Here is a 20,071-nt window from a genome sequence, read left to right on the forward strand (position 1 = left end):
GTGTAGTCCCCGCTTAGGATATTGGCCTCAGTGGCTCCCTCTGCCCATAATACTCTTAACTGAGATGTCCTGACTCCCTGCCCTCCTCCAAATCTTTGTTCAAATTTCACTTTCTCAATTTTGCAATCTGCACCCCGCCCCCGGAGTCTTGACTCCCAATCCTCTCTTTTTTTTGGCCTGCTTTATTCTGTATTTCTATAATCACTAATTTACTTAATTTCCTTTGTTTTCTTCTATTGTCCATCTCCTGCTTCTAAAAAATAAGCTCTTCAAGAGTAGACATCTTTATCTCTTTCCTTGTGAATATACTTTAAGCACTGAAAAGAGTCCATGCCTAGCACATCATAGGTGCTCAAATGAGTACTTGTCAATACCGTTATTATCTCACAATTTCTGTAAGTCAGGCATGGCTTAGCTAGGTTCTCTGCTCAGGGTCTCTCAAGGCTGAAATCAAGATGTCAATGGGGTTACAATCTCATCTGAGGCCAATTTCAAGATCGTTTCCAAAAATGGCTTCCAAGATGAATTATTGGCAGAATTCAGATCCATGCAATTGCAGGATTGAGACCTTCACCTTCAAGAGGCTACCCACTATTCCCTGCCACATGGCCCCCTCCACAACCTGACAGTTTGCTTCTTCCCAGACACAGAAGAGCATATCTATGGCTTCAAATCTCTCCCTTAGACCTAGGTTCTGTTTTAAAGGGCTCATCTTTTTAGGTTAAACCCAAGGTTAGGCTCCTTTTTGATTAAATCAACTGATTAAAGACCTTAATTGTATCTGCAGACTCCCTTTACATTTGCCATATAAAGTAACCTACTCATGGAAATGACTTTCCCATCATATCCCATCACAAGTTCCACCCACACTCACGGGGAAGGAATTATACAGGATATGTACTCCAAGGGTGGGACTCTTAGAAGCCTTCTTAGAATTCTGCCTACTACAATATTTGAAATGATCTTGAGAGCATAGCAAGCCTTGCCCTTTGGAAATGTCCAATCCATTGATTTAAAATTAAACCTATATAATTACAGAAAGTGTCCACATATCAACTTATTTTATTTTCACACATCTTCCTTCAATAGATCATATTCACCTTTTTTGTTAAGAGCAATAATGATGAGTTGTACCTACATAGCGTTTATCAGAGCAATTCAATAGAAATACCACTGAAGGTCAATGATTAATATGAAAGAAATGGAAGATAAGCACTCAAGGACAATGCCATGGTCATCTGTTAGTGTCAGTATCCCTACTGCTCTTAGTCTTGCTGGAAATCCCTGAAGCAACTCAAAGGCAAGTGAGAAGACAAAGAAAATGCAAGGTCCTGGACAAACCCAACAGCTGGATCATGATTCCTGAAAAATCTAAGAATGCCTTAACATCAGGGAGTGTTTCTAACGTCTCAGCCTACCTATGTGCCTGGCTTACAGCAGACACTCAGTAAACACTTGATGAAAGTGTGGCTGATCCTATTGACTTTTATGATTCTTTTCTGCTTTGTAGCATAACAGATTTTACGCATTTCCGTATGGAAGTTATTTTTATTTAAATTTTCATTAGATTTGTCAAACATCAGAAATTTATTTTTCCAAACTCATGTATGTCTAACTAAATTTGCTCTTAGCTGTAAGTATTGTTGATACTAGAGAATAACATGTTATCTCTGGATCGAGACACTTGCTTCTCAAAGTGTAAGCCAGGACCAGCAGCAGTGGAATCACCTAGAGCTTGCTAAACATGCAGAATCTAACTCTGCTCCAGAACCATCTGCTTAACTAGAATTTGCATTTTTTTTTTTTTAGGAGAGGTAACGTTTGGTTGACCTCACAGATTGCAAGAATCTCACAGATTACAATCCCTTATTTATTTTTTTTTTTACACCTGGTCTTCCTAGGTCATCTCCCATCCAAGTACTAACCAGGCCCGACCCTGCTTAGCTTCCAAGATCAGACAGGATCAGGCTTGTTCAGGATGGCATGGCCATAGACAGAATGTGCATTTTTAAAAGATTCTCCAGGTCATTGTAAGCACATGTTGGAAAAAAGTCAGTCGCTGCTCCAAATAGGGCCGCATAGGTGCTTAAGTGTATCCTGTGCATCCCAGGGTTTGGACTTGGCTTTGGAGGGTATTAGGTTTCCAAGGACTAACTCTTCGTGCTGCCAAATGCACAGAGCTGACTGTCAGCTCAGTCCTTAGAATGAGAGAGACTTGCCAAATGAACTGATACTCACTGGTTAGCGCACTCTCACCCTGGAGGTGAGCCCACGCTGGAAGAAGTCATGTTACTGTCCATAGATTAAGTATGAAGTTCAGAGCAAAGTGGGTCAGTTTAAGGATTTTAATGGCTAGAGCCCTACTGTTCTCTCCCCTTCCCCACACTCCCCACAGAGAGGAATGTACAGAAGTTTCACATTTAGGAATCAGAGCCTAGTTGGTCAGGATGGGACTGAAGATGGACAAATGGGTCCTTGCTCCTGCGGCTCCCTTTTCCTGCCTACCACGTAGCCCCTGCCACCTTAATTAGTGCATTCTTTCCTAAATATGTTGGCACTATTGAATAGCATGCAATTTCCTTTAACATGAGAATCTTTGAGCCCTACTTTTTAATTCTTTTTATGTGGCAGTTTTTCTTCAGGCTATTTGCTGACTGTGAGAAGGACCCACCCCAGCTTGACTACACAGAGATGCTGCTTTATTTTGCTTGCCATCCGGATCCTGTGGAAGGGGTCTACAGGGCCCTCAGTGTGGCCGTGGGGACTCATATCTTCCAACCAATTGGAACGCCTAACCTTACTGCAGAAGAGGTAATTGCGTTCCAGAAATGAACTAACATTTGGGTCTGGAGGGGGATGCCAGAAGATCCTAAATTTCCACAACGGAGATTCTGTTCTTTTTATCTCTGTATTTTCCGAGTACCTGACACAATGCTTTATATACATGAGGTCTACAATAAAGTCTTACTCAATTGGATTAGGAACTGGGGACCCACTGTCCCCCCCAAAAATGCTTTTATAGTGAGACCAAAAATTTGCTCAAAGTTTCAAAGTTTACTCTGTAAAGGGCAGCCTTTCTTTTGCATGAAGTACTGATCCTGATAAATGAGAAAGACCTGGGCATCAACCCAATGTGCTTGTCGCACTTTATGGAAATTCTGTATAAAACAAGTTTAGGCCTAGGACACATCCCACATATATGCGATACTGATAGTGTTTCTGGCCATACCCCAGCCACCTGAAGGCCACAGGCATTTTGTGTCAGCTGTATCCAAGTCAAAGAAGCTTACTATCTAATAAACCTCACGTTTCCCTTTAGATATCTAAGGGGTTGGCATTCCCCGGCTTTTTCAGGTAGAAAAAAGCCTCAGAACAAGGTACTAACTAATGTATTTTTCAGGTGCCTGTTAGCATGGCTCTCTAGTCTGTCCTGATCTTTTGGGGACAGAGCTGTGGCCCTCGTGATGGAATGCTTTTTTCTGCTCTTCCTATGTGAACTCAGAGAAGAGAGGGTCGCATCCAATCCAAACTCCACAGACATCCCAGCCACACCTCTTTTCCTTTTATACATGTTTGTCAAAATTGAGTATTCTGGGTTCTTTGGGGTTAAAAGAAAAAAAAAGAAAAAGGAAGTTTCTGTGACAGCTTTCTCCTCCAGGAAGAAATAGCCTCTCTTAGAAACAACTCTAAATTTTGGTCTTGGGCAGATGAACAGGAGGCTGTCCTTCTCTGCCATCAGGGCTATCGCGAGGCCAGATGGATGCCAGGCAAATGACAGCCCAGGGCTCTTCAGCCCGATGTGCTGTAGATGCCCCTCAACACTTTACACAGCGACAGAAAGCTCAGCAAGGCACATTTGTTTCCACTCAAGAATGTGTCTTCTTCGACAATAGAAGGAAGGCCAATTTGAATTTCTCCAGGTTAAATAAGGAGTTAGGTACCGTCTGCCTTCACCAGGACTGCATCTGCCACTTTCTCAGGGGTGTTACTGCAACCCCCTATCGACTGGGCCTCCTTGACCTAACTCTGGCATGGATCGTAGCCTGCCATGAGGTCTCGTTTCAATGTCTGTCCTCCACAGGAACTTCCCTGACCTACAGTGGTGTCGGGTCCCCCCTGCCTTATGTTCCCATAGGATGCTGTTCTTCTCCCTTCAGGATATCCCTCACAAGTAACTATTTCTTCAGGGTCAGCTTCCTTTCTGGGTCTAAGCACCCTGTGGGCTGGGACGGGCCCTCTGTCATATTCTGTATTTCTGAACCCACCGCATCTCTGAACCTGAATTACTGGCACAGAGCTCAGTAAATATTTCATTGAGTGGATTAATCAATTGATTAATTAATTGGCTTTGTAAATCACACCCTCTGCATGGTCCTGCTAGGCATACAGAAGAAACCAAGTTTGCTCCCCTGAAGGAGCGCCATCCAGTTTCCCCATCCATGCGGAAAAGAATGAGACAGTGATATCTCAGACCTGGGGGGAACAGAGTACCATGGGGCCTTACCAAGCAAGAGAGGTATTTGTGCCTTTTTCTTTCCCATCTCCCTATCTTTGCTCTTGCTGATTCCTCCATCTGGAGCGACTGTCATCTCATCTTGAAGGGTCTGAGGCCTCCCCCAGTATCTAAGGCCTATTTCAGCTGCCAGATCATTCGTGAAGCTTCCTCTGACACCCCAAAACAACAGTGAGCACTCTCTCAAGTGGACCCCTTTATCATCAGATCCCCTCTGACAAGGCTGAGCACTATCACATGCATACGTGCACGTATTCAACACATAGTTATCCAACACCTCTACGTGCTAGAAACAACCCTTGACCTGGGGGTAGAATAGGTAAAATGCACACTATGTCAAGTGGTAATAAATGCTACAGGAAAAAAAGAATATAGGGATAAATACAAGTGTTGGGGTGGTAGTTTCAGTGTTGAGGAGGGTGGTCACAGAAGGTCCCTCTGTGAAAAGACATAGAAGCACAGGCCTGCAGCAGGTGAGAGGGCCTTGCAGATCTCTGGGGAAAGAGCATGTCAAGTGAAGACAGTAGTACATGCAAAAGCCTTAAAGTGGGGTCACACCTGGTATATTCCCAGGAACAGAGAGTCAGCCATTGTAGTCAGAGAGGAGTGAGCCGGAGGAGTGGTTGGAAAGGGAAGTGAGCGGGAGAGAGCTCAGGGGGCTTCGCAGGACTCGATTCTGCCAAGAGATGAGATGAGGAGTCATGGAAGCGTGGCCATCTGGCTGAAAATGCATGAACTCTCTGGCTGCTGTGTTGAAATCAGACTGTAGAGAAGCAAAGGAGGTGAGAAGGAGAGCTAGTAATTCAGAAAAGGGTGTGTTTATCTATTGAATCCTACTGCTAAGTTATTTTTACTTGAGTTGGGGACAACATGTCACCCCAAACTAGATCCCACATAGCAAGTGTTCAATGAATGTTTGTGAACATGGCAGGAAAGAAGGGAGGAAGAAAGAGAGAGGAAAGAATGGAATCCAGTCTCCAAGGTAGAGTGGAAAGGAGCAGATGTTCCAGACAGAGGCAATAGTAGGATCCAGGAGGCGGCAATGAGCCAGAAAGACCAGGGGAAAAAAAGAAGCACATGCTAGAACTGTTGCCACAGCAACAGACAGCTGCTCTGATGGGTAGCAGCCAAGCCAGCTACTGCAGGATGCTGCATCCCTTCCATCCCTGAATCACTCTTTAGTGTAAGCTAATGCCCCCTCCCAGGAAGCAGCTCCTTGGAGTGCTTCTCTTAAAAGCTCTTTCAGAGCCCAGGGACACTGCATTGGAACTGACCCACAACCACGGCACAATAGAAGGGAACTGGGGGCAGGGGATAGAAAGCACGTGCCACACATCACATGCATTGATCTCTTCTTGGCTTCAAGTGAGCCCTAGGAGCTTTTGACACACAGGGTCCACCCACCTCCCTCATTCTTGTTCTCCCCTAGTCCTGCCATCCTGCCTCCAATTATGCCACTCTGTTTCTGTACCCTTTCCAACTGTATTCTAGTTTCCTGGGCAACCACATCCCAGGAAGCCATAATGAGCCTCCTCAGAAGTAACACCTCCAACAGATTTATATTCACTCCCAAGATATTGAACCAGATCAATCTGTTTTTGCTTTCCACAACAACTGAAAATCTCCCTGATATTTCAGTTTTTCTTACTCACGTTGTTCTAGTCATTGTGGTGCAGACTTGTTTAAATCCACTCCCTGGGTAATTTGAAAGATGTTCAAGAGCAAAGCATTGACGAGTATGCACCAGTCCCAGTGAAAGTTTAAATAAGTTGACATTTAGGAAAATGATTCATTCTGGCCTGTGTGCTGTGGGGTTATGATGTTGGAATTCAGAAAATTGTGAACTTGACTCTCCCACATTTTGAAAGTCTTGTTAAAGCATCTTGGTAGAGCGTCGGAGGCCCTGGGGTTTGAAACACATACGTTTTCATTCCATCTTACTCTCTGACACTTTGCCCACATGAGTTCCATTAGTGACCTGTTCTGCCTGAGATGTGGGACTGAACTAATTGAATGTGGAAATACATGGTCAGGCACCATTCTGGGTACACATTTGTTGGGAGTCCTTGAGGGCTGCCTCTGAGAGTTAGCTGAGTGTGACATGGTGTTCGCTAGTGCCATAATCTGTCCCACTGCTTAGATGATGAAGTGACTCACACAGAGTTTTGATGTCACTAATTGCTCTTTTGGAAGCACTGGCTTTTCTGCAAACTGGGATCTCTGATTTTGATCAAGCACCTACATTCAAACTCATGGTCTTTCCAAGATGTTTGTTGAAGAGAGCCCCCTTCTACTGCACACCCTGCAGTCCCACCAGGATGCTGAGCTGGCTCTTTGGTCCTAATCTCAGCCTCAGTCCCCCCGCCCACCCACTAAATCAGTAATTCTATTCTGTCCCAACTCCCTCAGAGAGCAAGTTAGCAAAAATATAAAAAGCATCCTCTGACGTTAATCTCTTAAGGGTTCTTCACTAAGATTTTAAACGTTTAAATTGTTACCTTTAGCTAAAATAAAAAAATTCATTTATTCGATGGTGCTTATGTTGGGCCTTTGAAAACTTAGTCTCTCTCTAATTATGAAAATGGTACAGAGACCAGGTTACTTCTCTATTTAATTTCGGTATCGCCTGCTCGTCTAACCCAACTAGGCATTCGCTCACCCACTAGTCTGTCTTTATTGTGTCCACACACAGCACCTCTGCTGCACTCTGAATAGAAATTCATTCACTCTTTACTCACTCAGCAAGCTATTTTACATCTCAACTACGTTCATTTCAGTATACTAAATGTTCTTTTGCCCTGGGAAATTACCAATGAGTGGCCAATGTGATGAAACCCAAGCTTCCTACATAGAAACAGAAGGGCCAGTTTTACATTTCTGCCATGTAGCACTTCAATTGTTTAAAATGGAAAAGAGGCTGGATAGATAGATGATAGATAGATAGATAGATAGATAGATAGATAGATAGATAGATAGATAGATAGATGATAGATAGATATAAATAGATGATAGATAGATAATTTATACTTAATTCCAAAATCACCTGACAGAGCATTCCATGCCTCTCTCTCTCTCTCTCTCTCTCTCTCTCTACTCTTTCTCTAAGATTATATTAAATTTCCAATTTACCAAAGGGTATAGAAACACAACCCACACAAACTAGAGAAATTGCAACCTGTCTTCATTACAATGCCTACAGCCCCTACAAATTCCTTGTAGGGACTTACAACTACTAGAGGCCTAATTTTGTGCCACGCCATCCTTATATACATGGGACTTTAGAAAAGAACTTGCATGATCTATTCACTTAATGCTTCTCCTGAATTTAATATTTATAGACATTGGCACTCTTCTCTTTTTTTTAAGCCTGTTAGTATTTTTCCTCCTTGGGGTAAAGGAGAATCAGTGTTCAGGTGTTCTCTGACATCAGGCCAGCCGACATTTTAAAAATCTCCATTTTTCTATAGCAAATCACCAGACATCGATGACCTCATCATCAGAAATACGCAAGCATGCACACATACACACACACACACACATATGCATTCATTACGGTAAATACAGTAAATATAAATCTACTGTAGAGAATTTGGACAGTACAAAACAAAGTAAAAAAAGAGATCACCTGTTCCACTAACAAGAAGTAACCACTGTTAACTCTTTAATGCATTTGTTTCTCTTTTTATTAATAAGTATGCAGATATAAGAAAGTGAGGATCCCAGTTGATTACTTTGTGTTCTGTTTTCTCTTTGCATTTATCCTATGAGTGTTTTCTCACATCACTAGTTATTCTTTAAAACCAAAACACTCATAGCAACATAGTATTCCATCACAGAAATATACTATAGTTTATGTTGCCATTCCCCCATTTTTAGAATCTTAGGCTTTCTGTTTTCTGTAAGTAACACTGAATGAACATTTACATACAAAAGTCTTTGTACATGAATATTTCTTTAGAATCAATTCCTAGATCTATAATTACCGAGTGCAAGAATAGGAATATTTTTCAGGCATTTGATACACAAAAAATTACTTCAGTAATGTGCTCTTTACCATTCTCGAAATGCCTGAGTTCATGGCTCCTGGCCGAGTTCCAAAGAGCTGTAGTAAGAATCCCAACCTGACTTTCTATGTTCAATTTGTTTTCTATTTTCCCTTCTGAATGTTTAATCAGGTTTAACTTCCGGTATCCAAACCTATGTTCCTGAAGCACCTAGAATCTATCAAGCTTGAGAAATGAACTTGCCATAACCTCTTGTCCACAGTCAATTTCTAAATAAAATCCTATTAAAAATCTACAGCAATATGAAGAAGTCTGACATAAGCTACATGAATCCCTTCCAGTGTCCATTTATTGAGGAATAAGCCAAAGCATGTTTAGAGATGAATAAGACACATTCTACACTGAGGCCTCTAAACTACCAGCAGAATTGGTCTAGGATTTTTACGTGATTTCCAGCTCAGCAAGCATATTCTCTCCTGGACTTCATTTAGCTAGTTTCCAGCGAGGCACCATCATTCTATTGCATGAAAAAGTATATGACAAAACTGTTGTTTTCTAAATGACTCTGTTACTGGGAAGACTTAAGTCTGATTTCATGTTCTCTTCATGTAATCGTACAGACCTACTCCTTTACCAATATAAGTCCAATTGAAGACTATCCTGAACCCGAGGAAAATTTTATGAGTGAGGAAAGGGAACTAAGAGAGGAAAGGGAGGAAAAGGAAGAAGAAATTCCTGAAAATGCCAACACGGAAAAGATTTCCATGGAAACACTGTTGAAAGTATTCCGAGGAGGAAACGAAGCACAGGACGCTCACAGATTTGCCAGCCACCTAAAGACAGGAAACATTTATTCAGAGGTGGGTTAGATTATGTTGTAAAAGGGGCAGGCTAGACAGAAGAAATTTGCCCCCAATTTTGAACATATTTTTATGGAATTTCTTTATGAAGTAAAACCATTTTTTAACACCTTCAATTTTGTAAAGTTAATTAACTCTTTTTTCTTCTTCTTCTTTAAAGAACTTCACAAAAGTATTTCAGGATCTTGGTGCCAAGAACCTGGAGCCCATTGAAGTTGCTGTTCTTCTGAAGCATCCTTTTATTCAAGATCTGATTGCAAGTTATCCAGACTATAAAATTCCTGTGAGTATTATCCAAAGGCATCTTAATTTGGCTGAGCTCAGGTTCAGGGCATGGTGGGACATTTCAAAAGTGGACTAGCAGGAAGGGGACTAGCAGACGTGGCCAGAGCAGGATCTGGGGCAGCTAAGCTCGTAGTAGCATCAGGCCAGACAGGCCAGCCCACGTACTGAAGGGCAGCAAGGCCCGGCACAGAGGAGATCGCTGTAAGCACTAGTGACAGCACCTTCAGCACTATGCGGCCACCTCATCAGGACTATGGGGACACCTTGGGGATACAAGAAGGCTGGAGGTAGATGAGAGTGAAAGCCCGGGGGATGGCAGGATTAGTGTCCTGGAGCATTCCAGCCAATGACCCTAGCCCGTGATTGAAGAGTATGGAGAATACAACCTGCCTTGCCAAAGAGAACTAAGGAGACCACAATCTCCAGCCAAGGGCTACGCACTCACGGTTCACATTGCCCACAAAGTGTATGGGGTGACAGTGCCTAGGAAAGATTGGATGCCAGTTCCATCAGGGAAATAGTACTCAAGAAGGGGAAACTGAGGACAAAACCCAAGGAGACCAGACCCACCCAGCGGAGGAAGGAAGGATGAAAGGAAGAACTGTCCGCTCCGAGCTCACACAATAACCAAGCAGGTTTCAACTCCACGTTCTGAATTAGCCTCACCGTGACAAGGCCCAGGTCTCCAACAGCAAGGGCTAAGGGAGGTAGAGGCTGACCCCCTTTCCGAGTGTGGCAAGATGCTTTAATCCTCTCACAACCAGTTTGACAGCGTGAAGTCCCCCTATTTGGCTCCTGCTAGTTATTTATTTGACTAAAAAGTCTGCCAAGTTTCAGATAAAAACACTTCCACTTTGATAAAATACAGGTGGTATAATGCATTTCTCCTGACTTCTCAGTGATAACTCCTTATACCCAGAAATGAAACTATCCAGATTTAAATATCTTTGCACCTAAATCTATTTTTTCTACATTGCTGATCCTTTTTAATACATATTTTATCACCTATGTTAGTAATAATTAAAATTCATTTCTAACAAGCGAGCAGACCCTAAGCACATCTAGCAGTAAAGTGTGATTATAGCATTTAAGTCCACAGGCTGTGGAATCAGAAAGTCATGGGACTGAACCTCTGGTCCACCACGCAGTAGATACCTGACCTTAACTTTCTCTTGATCCTGGCTTTCTCACCTGTTAAATGGGGATAATAGCCATTCCTACTTAAAGGGTCGTAGCAAGGATTAAATGAGATTGTGCATCTAAAGCACTTGGCATGGTATCTGACACACGGCAAGAATGACAGAAATGATGGCTGTTACGATTACTGTTTGGTACGAAGCACTTAGTCCTGAGGCCAGTAATATAGGATCCATGGAGGAGAGAATAATGAGGATAAAACTCAGTTGCAGCTCTCAAGCAGTCCACTTCCGTTCCCAAGAGAAGTTTTACCTGCAAGACTACAGGAGAGTGATATAAGGTAAACCACTCAAGCACAAAATTATAGAAATTCAAAAAATAGGACCTTTTTTGTGTGTATAGGCCAGCAGCTGAGTCTTTAAGGATGGCCAGGGTTTGGGAAAGTGAAGGAAGAGGAGAGGACATCTCTGTGGATTTTGCTGTTGAAGTGGAGAGGAGGCAGCATCCTAGCAGCAAGGACAGATTGGTAAAGGTGCCCAACCCCCAGGCCACGAGCAGTACCAGTCCATGGCCTGTTAGGAACCAGGCCACACAGCAGGAGGTGGGCAGCAGGCCAGCGAGCAAAGCTTCGTCTGTATTTGCAGCCGCTTCCCAGCGCTAGTATCGCCACCTCGGCTCCACTCAGATCATGAGGCATTAGATTCTCAAAGGAGCACCGGTCCCTGGTGCCAAAATGTTTGGGGACCGTTGGTAGAAGCAGGACTGCAGGGAAGCAGCAGGACCCTGACCGGCTGAAGAGCAGTCTGTGATCTGATCATATTGGTAAAATCAGGCCAGATTGCAAAGGACCCAGATGTCACCCAGGGAAATTTGGATTTGATTTGAAAAGCAAGGGAGAATGGATAGGTTTCTGAACAGGGGTGTGAAATGGTATTAATTTCTTTGCCCCTACGTGTTTCTTTGTCTTTTAACCATATCACATCATTATATCCCTATATTTAACAGGGAAGCTGTTTTTAAAATTATTTGTGTCTCATTATTTAAATAGGTCTGAAATATTTAGAACACGGTTGGCAGTTATTCCAAGCTGTTGTATTCATACATTCAGCCATGTACTGTGTGCACTGAAACTAGGATGTCCCCTGTCCCTTTGCAGCATCTTATACTTCATTGCTTTCAGTAAGATGAGGAGGGCATAAGTCAGAGTTACTGGGGACAGAGCACATCAGAATGAGACAACAGGGTGGAGAGAGGCAGGTGGGTCGGTGTCACAGGCAGGATGGGGGAGAGTCACCACCCGTGGGGATCTGCCCCCCTTCTGCTTTCCTCTTGGCAAACGCCATTTTGCATAAGCTGGGTTCCAGAGGTCCACCACTTAGACTGTCTTTCATCCTACATGTTTTGTTCCACATTTCAAGGGACAGCCCTCTTATTCTGAACCATTAAAATAACTTTCAAAATCCCTTAGCATTATGGATAATAGTATTTATCTTATGTTGAAAAGAACAAGTAGGAGCATAAAATTACACCACAATTATTTTCTCCCCTAATGGAAGAAAAACTCCCTACACAATTTGGAATTATCCTTACTCTGGCTAGAGTGACTGAATATGATTAACTACTTGCAGAGAAGATTTTATTTGTCATTTTCCTGAGAAAAGAAAACAGCCAACAGATGACTGCTTTTGAGAGCCAGCCCCCGACCCCCAAAGAGGTATTCTGACTTCGTTCATTCTGGAAGGAGTTTCACCAGCTTGCAGTGCACCTCAGCTGAAATCCTACCGGCATTTTGGACAGCACGTTCCTCTCCGTGAAGGTCTGTCTCCAGTGCGGCAGGATAGCTAACATTCTGGGCCGCTGCCCGCTATGTTCCAGGAGCACCTTGATAACACTGACCACCGAAACCCACTCTGCACATTCTCTGATTTCCCCTGGTACACAAGACCCCTTAGGCTGAGCGGGGGAAGGCGGGGGTCTGACCTTCCGTGAAGCAGTTTCACAGAGCCAGCATGGCCTGACGCTTGAACGGCAGAAAGAGCGTTAGTCTGTCTGCCACTCAGTCAGTCAGCTCGGTCTAGTTCCTTCACTGCCAGAGGGCTTCTGCTGAGTCGGCGTCTTCTCCTCGTCTGTCCCATCTCCTCCCTATTGCTCACAGAGGAATCTAATGAAAGGCAGTGGACCACCCTCATCGGAGCTCATTCATATGATTACGAATCAAGGAGAGTCGAGCTTACAACCTGAAAAGCCTGAATTCTGATACTCTAAAATGAAAGAGGTTCCCCTTCCACTGAGATGCTTTCTTTTCATTTTCACTAAGCAAAAAAGAAAAAAGAAAGAGAAAGAAAAGAGGAACAAAGGAAAGAAAGGAAGGGAAGGGAAGGGAAGGGGAGAGGAGAGGAGGAAGGAAGAAAAGAAGGAAAGAAAGAAAGAAAGAGAGAGAGAGAGAGAGAGAGAGGAGAAAGAGAGAAAGAAAGAAGAAAGAAAAAGAAAGAAAAAGATCTCTGAAGATGCAGGTACTATTGCACTCATCTTGTCATCATTTTTTGCTCCAGATATCCATGTACAAGTAAATAGATCACATTTTAAAATGAACTTTAACCACAGTGATGTTATTTAAAGATCTTTCAAGATAAGTAGAGCAAAAGCTAGAGTGCGGTTTTTCAGGTTAAAATGTTGTTTGCTGTCATAAACAGTGGGAAGTAAATGTTGTTGCCCAACAGAGCTGTTAGGCAACAGCTGTTTGCGAAGTTTGAATTTGGAAGCAGCAACATTTTAAAAATACAGATTTGAAAGAGCTGAGTATGCATATTTATTCTGATATTTTTATTTTTGCTCCCATGAGGGGGCAGGTCTGGCGTGTGGTTAGGCGAGCCGGCTCGGGAGCCACACTCATTGCAGTCACACCTACCAATGGTGTGTCTTTGGGCAAGCGACCTCACGGTGCCTTGGTTTCCCCATCAGTAAAATAGGGTTAGTTATCATAAATACTTCACAGTGTCCTTATATAGAGTAAAGGACTTAATACGTATCAAGTGCTTGGCAGAAATAACTCAATACACGTTAAGACATTATTATTATTACTATTGTTCCTGGTCTGTTAGTTGCGGTACACAGAAAACATTTCTGAGCTATGTAAAACTATATGTGGATGAACTAATAAGCTGACATGTCATTGCTTGAGTGTAGCATCCGCTCTTGGAAAGAAAGACAGCTTTCACCGATGCAGTACCACGGTGACAAAAGGTATAAGTTGAAGCCCCAGGAAGCCCCATGTGGTCAATACCTATGTGGAAAATTCAGATTTTATGTTGCATTTTATAGTTATTCAATTAAAGTCACTTGTTTAACTTCAGTTTTCATAGACCTTATACCAAGAGGTTATTTTCAAATAATATTCCTAAATTATTAAGAAAACACTTTGGTTAAATGTAGCAAGATCGATGAGAATACTGTACCTGGGTTATTAGTGACTAAAATCAATTAATCTCCTATGACAAATGTATTTACAAATGCAAACGAACGCACGATTTTCTACACCAGCCTAAGAAACGTAGTTTCTTACAACGAACACATTCTGAGCAAATGTAAATTTCTTTTAACAAACCAATAAATTGAGCATATATCCTCAAAATTAAGGTTTCCACTCAATAGGAGATAGAAACAAATCTTTTGATGTTAAAATCAGAATGTCACAGGAGAATTTCTGTAAGAACCCAATTAAATGAGGACAAAATACCTATAAATGTGAGCGTGACTTGAAGACACTTTTATTCCATTTTGTTATCAAGGTATCTCACTTCAAAATATACTCCAACCTTCTCTTTTATCTTTATAACAAAATATGATGGCTGCTTCGGCACTTTGCATTTTCAAAGCACCCATGTCTAACATTTCCAGATGCTTTCAGGCTTTACTCAGTTACCTGCTCCTGAAGATTATGGGCCCTGATTTTGGCTTTAAACTTAGCCAAGTTTGGCTTAAATATCTGGAGTTTATAACTCTCCTCAGACAACCACAGATCAGCTCATGCCTTAATCCCCAAGCTACCAGTCTATATCAGCATTAGCTATTCTAAGTGTATTAGTCAAAGAAGATATGTAATTAAGAGTTGTGGTGGGCAGGACCAGAAAGGTCAATGGTGAGCAGCTGTTCTTTTTCATTTATTTACTCAAGATTAGCCTTTGACTGAAGGAGATCTGAGTTTTCAATGAAAAGGTCCCTCAAGAAAATAATTCACTCTGATTCCTGGCAGTGACTGATATAAGCAATGTGCACGTCACTTGTCAGGGAGCACCTCTGATCATGAATTATGCAAGCATTTGTGAGTAAAATTACCACAGTCACATCAAGACCTTTAGAACTCAGCTCTCAAGAAAAGAAACATATTTTTAAGGTACTTCCCTAGACTTGAGGGGGAAAAAAAACTAGAAAGTGCATTGACATAATTCTACATTTTTTCACATGTGTTTGTACCCCTTCTACATTCTGATGATATTTTAAGTTTATTTTAAAAACATCTATGATTAAAAATGTAAGCTAGCTGGGTATTTTAAGTGGATGGAAAACATCATTCTACCCTGATATTTAAAAAAAAATGGGGAAATTAGTCAATCCCCATTCTCTTAATAATCCGCTGTTCTAAAATTCTACAAATCTGTAGGCGTGATTAAATTGGCATTAGAATTTTCCTTTAATAGGAGGTAAACATTGTCTTTTATTAGATAATGGGGAAGTAATATTTTGGTTTGCCCATTTTGTGCCAAATTCTGTGTAGTTGCTTTTACAAGTGTTATTTAATCCAATATGACAATTCTATCATTAGATGAGGAAAAGTGAGCTCCAAGATCTCTGATATCTTTCCAGGGATGCAACTAGTAAGCTGCAGGATTCAAACTAAATAGAGAACAAATTTCTCAAAGGAAAAAAATAAAAACTCGCTTTCTGTTTAATCACTGCCGTGTAGTAGATGATCATTAGTCCTAAATCATTTATAAATATTTGTTACTTCCCTTTGAATCTCTTTTCCTAGGCTATGAAAATAATTCTCCAAAGGAGTAGCATGCACAAGGAAGTGATGGAGAGAGATCTCCTTTAAGACTTCTTGAGGAAAAGAAATAAAGGCAAAAGAATGTGATTTTTATAATTTGGCAATGAATCTTCTAACCATCAAATGTAAACGTGGTGTTTGTCATATATGTTATCATCATTGTAAGTGTGGAAATGACCCCTGCCAGGCTACGAGGAACACTGAAAGGGGGGCTTTCTTTAACTCAAAGAATATTCTGTAATAAATTTAAATTTCAGAGCAAAAATCCAAAGAAGGAATGTATTCTGAAGTGTATCTGTAACTAGAAGGCACTAGAACAATATGTTCAAAAATCAACAGATGAATAATCCCTACGAGAAGTGTCTACGTGACGCAGATGCAACGACAATTCCCCCCAAGCTCCACGTCAGGGCAGTTCTGCGTGTACCTTTAGTAGTTCTTGCTCCACATGCAATAATATTCCAGGGTTCATCTCACTAGCCAAGGAAAAGAATGCATTGTCAACTGCTAGTGCAGCCATGTCGCTATTGTCTATTCATAATTCTTTCATAATAGAATATACTGTTTCCTTTATATACACTTGTATCATTTCAGCTGCATAAATTAATGACTCAAATTCAATGATACTTATCTCAAGAAAGTGTTGTTTTGTTTTTTTTGTTTGTTTGTTTTTGTTTGTTTTGTTTTAAGTGAGTAATAATGTATCTATCCTCAGCGGTTGGGCTCCTATGAAACCCCTCTGAGCCTCCAGAGTTGCTACTCTTTCTGAAGATATCTTGCTGGATCCACCGTTTCTAAATGTTGCTGGATCTCCTTCTAAATGTTGGGAGGCCTGAGCGTTCAGTCTTCTCTACAGCCAGTCCCTGGATGATTCATCCCTTCCCATGATTTTATGGGTATTACAGAGACTAATGCTGAAATTTCTATTCCGTTCTCCAGAAAACCGGACTTCTCTCTTACTGTCCACATGTTTACCACATGGACAGCTCAGAGTCATTGCAAACACATAGCCATTGCAAATCTACAGCCAACGGAGTGAGTCTTTTATAATTCATGTCAGATCGTATCACCCCTCTACTCCAGCCCTCTATTGGTGTCCCATCTCATGCAGAATCTAGTCCAAGTCTTCATCTCGGTCTGCCTCTCTGATCTCATCTCCTGCTATTCTCCCCCTTAACCACTCTGCTTAAGTGGCAAATCCCCTTTATTGATCCTGGAACTTACCAGGCATGCTACTGCCTCAGAGACGTTGCACTTGTTTTTCTCTCTGCCTGGAATTTCTCCCAAATCTCTGCATGGCTTGTCCCCAGACTTCCTTTAGGTCTTCGTTCAAACAACACTGTCAGTACAGCCTTTCCTTAACATAGAACACAAAAGAGAAATAACCCACCACCTCCACATACCTCACCCCCACTTTAATTTTTTTCCATTGCACTTAATGTCTGACAAACTTCATATTTACTCTTTTGCTTGTCTGTCACTCCACCAGGTTGTAAGTTCCATGAAGTGAGGGATTTTGTGTATTTTCTTGATCGCTATGCCCCAGAAGCTAAGACTCAAATCGGAGTCAGCTTTAAATTGTGTCAGTACATTTGTGCAAAATGTATCAAAATATCACATTTAGATTGATCACTAAAATAATGAGCAATCCAGCGACGATTTCTATTATCAGTGGGAATTATATTCTACGTTTAGAGAGTGACGCATCTCCTAAATTTGCTTCTTATGGGCTAAGGTTCACGCAAAGCTTCGTTCCCAGAACTCTTGTCTTCAAGATAATGGAGGATGGTGACCCAGAAGCATGCTTCAGAGATGGAGAAGAAACTCTGCCAGAGATTTCAAACTTTCAGTTGCACAGATTCACATGTAATTCTAGTTATTACTGGATAATTCTAGTTATTCTAGAGAGGGGAACAGAGGAACACAGATGTCCCTTACTTTCTGAAAGTTTACATTACACCACCTACTCTTACGAAACACCTATCTTAGTATGGTAATGGCTGTTTTCAAAAAAGTGAAAATCTTCTGCAATTTCTTTCTCTTCTCTTTCTTCCCCTACGTAGGTCTCTTCTTCCTTCACACCTGACTCTCAATGTCCACTTATTTCAAAGAGCCATTTCCTCCTCTTCAATAAAGACTGATATCTGAGATTAATTCCTGGAGAAAACCTGCAAGGGAATCACCATTTCTTCTAAATCATAGGTCCAGGAGGTATTAGCATGAACTCCTTAAACTAGCTACTTCTAGATCGTTTTCTGCCAACACAGTATTGTCCTCATTGGAAGTTTATGCCAACTTTAGCTACCTTCTCTCCTCCTCATTAAACTCACTGACCAAGGTGTCACCCTCTGTAGCATCACCCACTATTTGCACCACCTCTCCCTCTCTGCCCCCCACCCCACTCCGTGTAACTGCTCTCGCTTTTTTTTTTTTTTTTGCACTAAATATTACCATCTCCTCTAGATATCGCTTTTGTGAGGTGGATTTGAAATCTTTTATCCTAGTTGCTTTCCTCTGGATACCATGTGGTGTTTTACAAGGTTCTTCATGATACCTTCTTGACATCCTTGGGAACGAGATAAACAAATATGGGCTGAATGCAAAGACAAGTGAATTTGTATTGGAGTGAATGTTGGTGGGATGACTTTAGCAAACAGAATATTGATCACATGAATTATTCGTTATCTCTCTTCCTTCACGGACACGTAGCTAGAGGAGATACTGACCATGTCTGTCTAATTCACCTCTGTGATACAAAACATCAATAAATAAATTCAAAGAGAGAGACAGAAGCCAAGCAAATTATAATTATGGTCGACAACATTGGAAGAGATTTGAATTAAATTATGTTTAATAAGAGAAGGAGGACCCAATAACAAGGTTAAGATGTTAATAATGGGTAACAATAGATAATAATAGCTAATATTATTGAGGGTTCAGTATGAGTCAGGTAGTGTGCTGAGAGCTTACAGGCATTATCTCATTCAGTCCTCACAACTTTGTAAAATAGGTACTTTTAAGATTGCCATTTACATGTAATGAAAATGACATTTAGGGAGATTATGTAACCTGTACAAAGTCTCACAGCTGGTAAATGATAGACACAGACTAGGAACTCAATATTAACCCTAAAACTTGGGTACAAATAACCAATCGCACAAGCACAAGATGGAGGACAATATGACTTAGTAATATTTAAAAATAAACGCAAAAGGTTTTGTTCAAAGTAAACTGAATATAATTTGCTGTGTGATGTGACCCCTAAAGAATTCAGTGTCCATAAAGCATTTGCAGTAGTAAGGGAGATGCTGATTTTCCTCTGATCTGCAGTGGTCAGACCTCAGCTGCAACTGTGTGTACAGGTCATGGCCACACGCTTAAATGTATGCACACTTCACATATGCAGAGGAACTGATAAATACATAGATATAGACAGATAGATATAGATATATAGATATAGCTATAGATAGATATAGATAGATATAGATATAGATAGATATAGATTTAGAAGTAAGAGAACTCACTCAGCCAGAGCTGAGTTTTCCCTTAAGCTTCCAACTTAAGGGGAAAAGGAGCCATCTCCAACTATTTGAAAAGCTGTCCAGATGAAGTATCTTGTGTGTGGTCCCCAGGGATGAACCAACCCTAGGGTGGATGTTGCAGCATGACAGATTTGAGCTGATCATGAGAAGCTACAAGCTTCCTGTTGCCAGAAGTATTCTGAGAGAGGCAGGACACCGTGTTTTAGGAGAGTTGGCAGGCATGACGAGAGCGCAGAACTTTACTCCTTTGTCCCGTTCCTACTGCAATTCTATCTCTAATGAATCAGCTTCTCAGCTGTGCCACCCCAACTTCCATCTCCCCAAAAGGCCTATTTGGCTTAGTCGTCGTCATGTGTGGGTCTCACTTTTCCTCAGAGAAGTTTGACTAGGCTTATCCCACTGTTTGAGTACCCCATACTTTCTTGCACTAGAATTTCTACCCGTAGAGACCAATACCGTACTCCAGCCATTTAGCTGTTACCCTGTCCAGGCCAGCCTGTGGTCCCCTGAGGGAAGATCGCAATGGGAACAGAATGGTGCAGATGTTGAGCGGGGCATTTGGCTAGATGACTTTATGGCCCGGTCTCTGGAAAGAGCTTCCCCCCCTAACTTCTCCTCCTGTGGTAATGGCATCACCCACACTTCTCCTGGTCTTCCCCAGGCAAAACTTCAGCTGAGCCCTT

General features: G+C 41.7%; 1 protein-coding gene across 1 annotated transcript in view; it reads left to right on the plus strand.

Annotated features, from left to right (window-relative positions):
• SPEF2 (sperm flagellar 2) overlaps positions 1 to 15,894 on the plus strand; it is a 137,144-nt gene extending 121,250 nt beyond the window's left edge. Inside the window, exons 34-37 of the mRNA XM_015593958.2 lie at positions 2,632 to 2,811; positions 9,138 to 9,377; positions 9,538 to 9,660; positions 15,829 to 15,894. Of these exons, the coding sequence (XP_015449444.1) occupies positions 2,632 to 2,811; positions 9,138 to 9,377; positions 9,538 to 9,660; positions 15,829 to 15,894 (609 nt within the window). The remainder of the gene's footprint in view (positions 1 to 2,631; positions 2,812 to 9,137; positions 9,378 to 9,537; positions 9,661 to 15,828) is intronic.
• Positions 15,895 to 20,071: the final 4,177 nt, after the last annotated feature.

Source organism: Pteropus alecto, unplaced genomic scaffold (genome assembly GCF_000325575.1).
Source record: "Pteropus alecto unplaced genomic scaffold, ASM32557v1 scaffold127, whole genome shotgun sequence".
Taxonomy (NCBI): Eukaryota; Metazoa; Chordata; class Mammalia; order Chiroptera; family Pteropodidae; genus Pteropus; species Pteropus alecto.